This window comes from Hylobates moloch, unplaced genomic scaffold (assembly GCF_009828535.3).
Source record: "Hylobates moloch isolate HMO894 unplaced genomic scaffold, HMol_V3 SCAFFOLD_19, whole genome shotgun sequence".
NCBI classification, from domain to species: Eukaryota; Metazoa; Chordata; class Mammalia; order Primates; family Hylobatidae; genus Hylobates; species Hylobates moloch.
In genome coordinates this window covers 19497794-19505741 of record NW_026652294.1, presented here as the reverse complement: position 1 = coordinate 19505741, position 7948 = coordinate 19497794, and the positions used below count along the sequence as shown (strand labels likewise).

At 43.2% G+C, this 7948-nt stretch overlaps 1 protein-coding gene across 3 annotated transcripts in view; it reads left to right on the top strand.

Annotated features, from left to right (window-relative positions):
• Positions 1-6472, top strand: part of BPIFC (BPI fold containing family C) — a 64572-nt gene extending 58100 nt beyond the window's left edge. For all 3 annotated transcript variants that reach the window (XM_058431178.1, XM_032139962.2, XM_058431179.1), the window contains 4 exons: positions 926-968; positions 3178-3241; positions 4333-4409; positions 5897-6472. In XM_058431178.1, coding sequence (XP_058287161.1) covers positions 926-968; positions 3178-3241; positions 4333-4409; positions 5897-6019 — 307 coding nt within the window. In that variant the 3' untranslated portion in view covers positions 6020-6472. The remainder of the gene's footprint in view (positions 1-925; positions 969-3177; positions 3242-4332; positions 4410-5896) is intronic.
• The last annotated feature ends 1476 nt before the right edge of the window (positions 6473-7948 follow it).

Below are 7948 nucleotides of genomic sequence, written 5' to 3'. Positions count from 1 at the left end.
AAACTTTTTTTGAGACGGAGTCTCGCTCTGTCACCCAGGCTGGAGTGCAGTGGCGCGATCTCTGCTCACTGCAAGCTCCGCCTCCCGGGTTCACGCCATTCTCCTGCCTCAGCCTCCCGAGTAGCTGGGACTAGAGGCACCCACCACCACGCCCCGCTAATTTTTTGTATTTTTTAGTAGAGACGGGGTTTCACCGTGTTAGCCAGGATGGTCTCGATCTCCTGACCTCATGATCTGCCTGCCTTGGCCTCCCAAAGTGCTGGGATTACAGGCGTGAGCCACTGCGCCCAGCCAAAACTGTTTCTGAAGATTGTTCTACATTCCAAGTTGCTAAACATTAAGTTCCATATAGCAAACGCACGTGGGGAACCCACCCTGGTTACAAATCCAAGCCCTAAACTATTCCTGCTCTGCTTCTTAAGCAGCAAAATATAGGGGTAGAAGATGTAATAGAACTCGATGTCTTCCCAGTTTTATTTGTGTGTGTGTGTTTTATTTTTATCTTTTTTTTTTTTTTTGACAGGGTCTCATTCTGATACCCAGGCTGGAGTGCAGTGGCATGATCTTGGCTCACTGTAGCCTCCACCTCCCAGGTTCAAGCAATTCTCCTGCTTCAGCCTTCCAAGTAGCTGGGACCACAGGCGCATGCCACCATGCCTGGCTAATTTTTGCATTTTTTTAGTAGAGTCAGAGTTTCACCATGTTGGCCAGGCTGGTCTCAAATTCCTGACCTCAAGTGATCTGCCCGTCTTGGCCTTCCAAAGTGCTGGGAGTACAGGTGTGGGCCACCATGCCCGGCCTTGTGTATTTTTTTTTTAAATAGTGACTTTTGAGCTGAAAATATCCTTTTCCTTTTTGGTTTCTTTTTACTAAGGCTGTTGTTTTTAAATCTACTCTCCTTTAAACTTTTCTTGTTTTCTTTTAGATTCCGCCTTGCTTTGCCAGAGTCCAATCGCAGCAATATTGAGGTAGGAATCTGAACTCTTGGGGTTACCGGGCACTGGAAGAATGAGGATTCTCTACTATATATAATAGCGAGTTAATTGTTTTCTGTGCCTCTGAGTCCTTGATTTCTCCATAATTGTAGGACTTAACTTTGAAATTCTGTATGTAGCTACTCATCAATTGAGCCCATTAACCATTCAAGAGAGGAACTCTACAGTTTACTTTTATTTATGCAGAAATACTTTTTTAAAAACTCAAAAGACTGTTGAGACATTTTATAATGTTAGAAAAACAGGCATTCTCAGGGAATGCCTGTTTTCTCAATAAAATAATCCTCTAGAGTTAATTTATAGACAAGAATCCCAAAGGAATATGTAAATTATTAAGCCATGATTAGGTTTACTCTTTGAACACTTTCTGCCCATCTCCTAAAATTAGGTCAATGCTGCTTGTATGGATACCTTTGTGGGAGGGGGGTTCCCAGCCTGGTGACTTTCTGATTGGAAGAGGACACCCCAACATGTGACTTGGAATCCCCCTTCCTTCAAGCTTCAGGAAGATCAGCTACATCACTACCTCATACATTCATGGATGGCGCTATCATAGAGAAGTTAAGTGGGTTTTGGTGTCCGAATGCCCGGGTAGAATAGTGCCTAGTTCATGGGCAGCACTATGTAATGTTAATTTTTATTATTAACAGTATTCATTTACTTACAAATGCTTATTGAGCCCAGAACTGTTCTAGACAAAACAGATAAAATCTCTACCCTCAAGACACATTCTAAAGCAGTGGTTCTCAACTAGTGATTCTCAGCCAGGAACATCTGGCAATGTCTGAAGACATTTTTGGTTGTCCCAGCCTGGGACGGAAGGAGACATACTAATGACACTGTGGGTAGAGGCCAGGGATGCTGCTAAACATTCACAGTGCACAAGACAGCTCCCAACAACAAAGAATGATCCATCCCAAAACGTCGAGAGTGCCACTACTGGGAAACCCTGTTCCAGAGTGTGTGTGATTGTGCTTATGTGTGTGTGACAGGCTGAGAGTGGCAGACAACAAACAAAGAAATACAGTGTTTACTAAAAGAAATACTACTGAGAAAAAGAAATCAGGATAGGCAGTGCGAGTAGGTATGGAACTGAAATTACAACCTTGGGGTTGTTGAAAGGATTAGCTGAGATTATATATGAAATGCACTTAGCACATTGACCACATAGTAGGCATTAAATGAACAGTGGCCACTATTTTCATATTTGCAGTAACTATTTCAGTTATTGTCACTTCTGTGTTTTCATATTTACAATAATTATTTCAGTTATTGTCATTTTTATGTCAAGAGGCAGTGTAGCATAATAGTTTCGTACATAAACTCTGAGGTCCCAACTGCAAAAGTGAATTCCCATTGTCCATTTTCATACTGGTGATAAAGACATACCCACTGCACTCCAGCCTGGGCGACAGAGTGAACCTCCATCTCAAAAAAAAAAAAATTTTAAATAAAAAAAAAGATAAATTGGGTGTTCTGGGGATGGCATTAGCTTTGGAGCGTAATGTAATGCAAGGGAACTCCTGTGGCTGAGATTCCCAGTAACTAAAGGGAAGATTGCTAATTGGGAAATCTAATAGTTGTTCTTGATTGTCTTGGTAGATATCTGAGCTGCCACATTTGCTGACACCATGTAGTCCTCTGAATTTGCTATCACCAAAATCCAGTGCAGAGGGAAGCAGAAGAAGAACTTTTTCCTCAAGAGGGAAAAAGTTAGAAAACACTAATATGATTTTCTACAAAGCTAGTATATCCCTCTGAGAAGATCCTAGTTATTGCTTTCTAGCCTAAGAAGTTCTGAGAAAGTGCACATCCAAACCAGGCATGGTACTTTTCGAAGCACCCATGATTGGCTAGGCATGGTGGCTCCCACCTGTAATCCTAGCACTTTGGAAGGTCAAGGTGGGAGGTTCACTTGAGCCCAGGACTTTGAGACTGGGCAACATAGTGAGACTCTGTCCCTAAAAAATTTTTTTTAACTTAGCCAGGTGTAGTGGTGCACACTTGTAGTCCCAGCTACTTGAGAGGCTGAGGCAGGAAGATTGCTTGAGCCCAGGAGTTCGAGGCTGGAGAGAGCCATGATCACACTACTGCACTCCAGCCTGGGTAACAAAGCAAAAAAAAAAAAAAAAAAAAAAAAAGCCCAATCTGGCAATTGATTCTATTTCCTCTTTTATTTTAGATCTTGAGGTTTGAAAATATTCTGTCCTCCATTCTTCACTTTGGAGTCCTCCCACTGGCCAATGGTAAGGGATTATCAGGAAACAATGTGACTGTAACATCGGCTAACATCTAACATCTGCATCGGCTGCACTGGGGATTGTTTGGGACTTTCCACGCTGAAGCTTGTACTTCTATCATGTTATCATGAATCCAGGCCAGCGTCAGAATTTGCAAAGTTTGTACCATCGTTGATGTGGATGCACAATTAGTTATTCTAGGTCCAAGCCCTGTTAGCAATTCTATTTGCAAACTCAGCAAGATCGGCTAACTTTGGTTGAGTTAAGGAGATTGAAACCATGCTCCTTAGGCAGTAAAGAATCTCCTTCCAGTCAACCGGAAATGAGATTATTTTCCCTACGGGATATCTCTGTGGGTCTTAGGCAAGGCCCACTAACTGGATAGACACAGTTTTCATGAATGACAATCCTGGGCCTTCTCCTTGCATAGCGGTTGTTCATAAACTGCAGTATCTGGAGTCTGGCCCAGTTAAAATATTTTTTATATTAGACACCAAAATGTTCTCAAGACCCACTAATTAGGTTCAAAACATACATCGGGCAGGCTAAAATGGACAGCATTTCTTTACTGTCCAAATGAACATAATTGTAGGTGCATTTTTTATTAATCACGGATTAATGAGCAATTCTTCCAGGAAAATTCTAGGGACATATCAGAGAGAATGTAAACATGGAACCAGGGAGAATGAAAAGATCAACTATTAAAAATCTGTCCACGCCGGGCACGGTGGCTCACACCTGTAATCCCAGCACTTTGGGAGGCCAAGGCAGGCGGATCACCTGAGGTCAGGAGTTCGAGACCAGCCTGGCCAACATGGTGAAACCCCATCTCTACTAAAAATACAAAGAAACTTAGCCAGGCATGGTGGTGGGCATCTGTAATCTCAGCTACTCAGGAGGCTGATGCAGGAGAATTGCCTGTACCTGGGAGGCGGAGGTTGCAGTGAGCCAAGATCACGCCATTACATTCCAGCCTGGGCAACAAGAGCAAAACTCCATCTCAAAAAAAAAAAAAAAGCTGTCAGTCTCTTACTAAAAAGCTTGCTAAAACCTCTGTGCTTGTGCCCAATTATTTTACGTCTTGTTCTGTATTTCAGCAAAATTGCAGCAAGGATTTCCGCTGCCCAATCCACACAAAATCTCATTCGTCAATTCAGATATTGAAGTTCTTGAGGTAAGAACGCAAATCTCACTTCTTAGCTGACCCATTTCTTTTTATAGTAGACTAAGCCTCCTCCCGTTTTGCCCTTGTTGTTTGTTTTTGTCCTGCTTTGCTTTTTCCCAGACCAAGGAATTTTATAAACATGTTTAGCTCTTAAATCACAATTAACAAGAAAGTATTTACAGTTGAGTTTAAAAATCAGACCAAGATCAATTTCACTTAGCAGCCAAATCCACAGTACAAGAAGATGCCCTTTAGCATGCTTTATTTTACTTATTCCACAAGGCAACATGTAAGGCTGGGATTATTAGTCCCATTTTACAGATGAGGAAAGTCGGACTCAGAGAGAAGTGGCTTAGGCAGCTGGAAAGGAGCATGGCTGAGACAGGACTGGCTCTTCTGATTCTCCCAGTCAGATGACTTTCCCCTGAACAAAAGACACCCCTCTGAGTTCAGGAATCGAATTGTTTTCTGGCTAATCATTATGAACTCACTTCAGAATACCTCTTTTTCTTTATTTTTGGCATTGTTGTTTGTTTGGGGAGGTGGAAATATGTTTCTAAAGAAATTCTCCAATCCTGTACAGTCCAGGGGTCCCCCAACACCCAGGCCCAGGACCTGTCCCGGTCTGTGGCCTGTTAGGAACCTGGTTGCACAGCTGGAGGTGAGCGGCCAAGGAGCGAGCATGACTGCCTGAGCTCCGCCTCCTATCAGATCAGCAGCAGCATTAGATTCTCATAGGAGCACAAACCCTATAGTGAACTGCGTGTGTGAGGGATGTAGGTTGCACGCTCCTTATGAGGCTCTAACTAATGCCTGATGATCTGAGGTGGAACAGTTTGATCCCGAAAGCATCCCCCAATCCCAGTCAGTGGAAAAACTGTCTTCCATGAAACCGGTTGCTGGTGCCAATAAGGCTGGGGACTGCTGCCGTACACTACCGTGCATGCCCTCCCACCTCCCTGCTTCTCCCCCACTGCTTCTACAATGGCTAAGTCACATCAGGTGACAGTACTCCAAAATGGTCTTTCCTTTGTCTGGGGCATTCACAAAGCAGGGCCAGGGTAGAGGAAGGCCTGCCTCTGTAGGACCTGGTAAAGAAACCATCTCTCAGCTGGGCATGGTGGCTCACATTTGTAATCCCAACACTTTTGAGAGGCTGAGGTGGGCGGATCACTTAAGGTCAGGAGTTCGAGACCAGCGTGGCCAAAATGGTGAAACCCCGTCTCTACTAAAAATACAAAAATTAGCAGGATGTGGTGGCACACGCCTGTAGTCCCAGCTGCTCGGGAGACTGAGGCACGAGAATCACTTGAACTCGAGAGACGGAGCTTGCAGTGAGCCGAGATCGCATCGCCACACTCCAGCCTGGGTGACAGAGTGAGACTCCATCTCAAAAATTAAAATAATAAAAAAAGTAGCCATGTCTTCCTCACCCCTCAGACAAACCCAGACATGCCCAAGTTTTGACATTATCTTCATTGTCACATCCTTTCCAGGGTTTCCTTTTGATTTCCACTGACCTGAAGTATGAAACGTCCTCAAAGCAGCAGCCAAGTTTCCATGGTTGGGAAGGTCTGAACCTGATAAGTGGACAGTGGAGGGGGAAGTCAGCCCCTTGATTGCCGGTTTGCAATTCACCCCAGGAAGTAAATGGTCCTTAATCCCACAACTACTGTAAACCCACAAGGGGAAGACAGTACACACTGGAATTGTAAAGCCCTTGTGAATTGCTTAGGCAGAAAGTTTTCTTTCTCAAGCTTTCAGGAACCCAGAATAAGGCAGACTGTGTTAAAGGGCTAAATAGAGGTGTCTGAATGTGAGTGTATGCATGCTGCGTGTGCCTGTGTTTATGTTTGTTTGTTTGTTTGGGGCAAGAAAGATTCTAGGACAAGAGCTAGGCATGTACTTCTGACCAGGTGGGTAAGAAACTCTTAAGTCTGTATTTGCATTGGTCATTCTCAGTGGAAATACCTTAGGCCCTCTAGTGGTTTTCCCCTACCTGCATATTGGTTTTCATGTTTTATGTTCACTGTTACTGTCTTCTGTGTTTAATTAAAATTGTTTTCTATCAACTTCAATCTTGTTTTTTTTTATTTGAGAAATGTCCTGCCCTGAATTTTTTAAAAATAAAATAAAATAAGAGGCCAGCCACAGTAGGTCATGCCTGTAATCCCAGCACTTTGGGAGGCCAAGGTGGGCGGATCATGAGGTCAAGAGGTCGAGACTATCCTGGCCAACATGGTGAAACCCAGTCTCTACTAAAAATACAAAAATTAGCTGGGAGTGGTGGCACGCACTATAGTCCCAGCTACTTGGGAGGCTGAGGCAGAAGAATCAGTTGAACCTGGGAGGCAGAGGTTGCTGTGAGCCAAGATGGTGCCACTGCACTCCAGCCAGACAGAGTGAGAGTCCGTCTTAATATAATATAATATAATATAATATGACATAGAAAAGGGAAGAGACATGAGGTTGTACAGACGTCAAGGCTTGATTTTAAAAGAGAATTATTTACCTCTGAAATCTTTCCAAGAAGAAACAGGGTAACCACAGGAAACTCTAAAAGTTGCATCACTTCAAGCTTTAGGATTTTTCACCCACCACAGATTCAATGACATGGCAGTGCAGAGTACTAAACTCAGACAATTCATAATTGAGAATGATATTAATGTGCCAGAGCACCTAATCAATGGGGAGAAATTGGGGCAGAAGAGAAGAAAAGCGGAACCAGTGTGGATAATGCAATAAATGAATGGAAACTACATACTGTTTTTTTGCAGCACTTACAGTCTAGTGGGGGAATGGAAAGAGGAGAGCTGTTTATAGAGTGCTTGCCGTGTGCCAAGCCCCGTGCTGATTACACCTCCAGTGTCACTTCATTTAGCCTTCTACTCAAGAAAGAATTATGATCCCATTTTAGAGATGATGCAACAGAGATAGGAGGGGTTAATCACACCAAGCCAGTAAATGGCACAGATAGAAATTGAATCTTGCAAGTCTTTATAATCCCAAAGTTGTAGTTGTTGACATGAGGCCTAACTCGAAACTGAAATCACTTAAAGCTCACTTACCACTATGAACAAGAGACACGGCATATAAAAGCATGATTAAAGAGGTCTTGATCATCAAAGGAGGCCGGACTGGGGAGTTTTGGCGATCCATAAGGGCTGTGATTTGATCATTTTGTAGTACATGTCTGGCCATAATAGATGCACCCACATGTGTTTGTTAGAATAAATGATAAGCTGCCATGCTTCATTCTTTGGGATGCTCCTTTCTGACCAAAAAAGTTATTTGATGTATATCCAGATTCATTCTGAAACATAAATGTTCAGCTATAGTATTTACTCAAACAGGTTTTTCTTTCTCAGCTGCTGGCATATCTTTTCCCCCTCCCAGCTGAGGGTGTAAACTCCAAGCCAATGCACCGGACCTGACCCAGACCCAAGGTGTTTTCATAAGCTGCTGAAAAGCATTTCCCAAACAAAAGATAACTAGATTATACTTTAAACTTCTGGATTTCGCTTAGCTGTAGCTTAGAGGAAATCGAC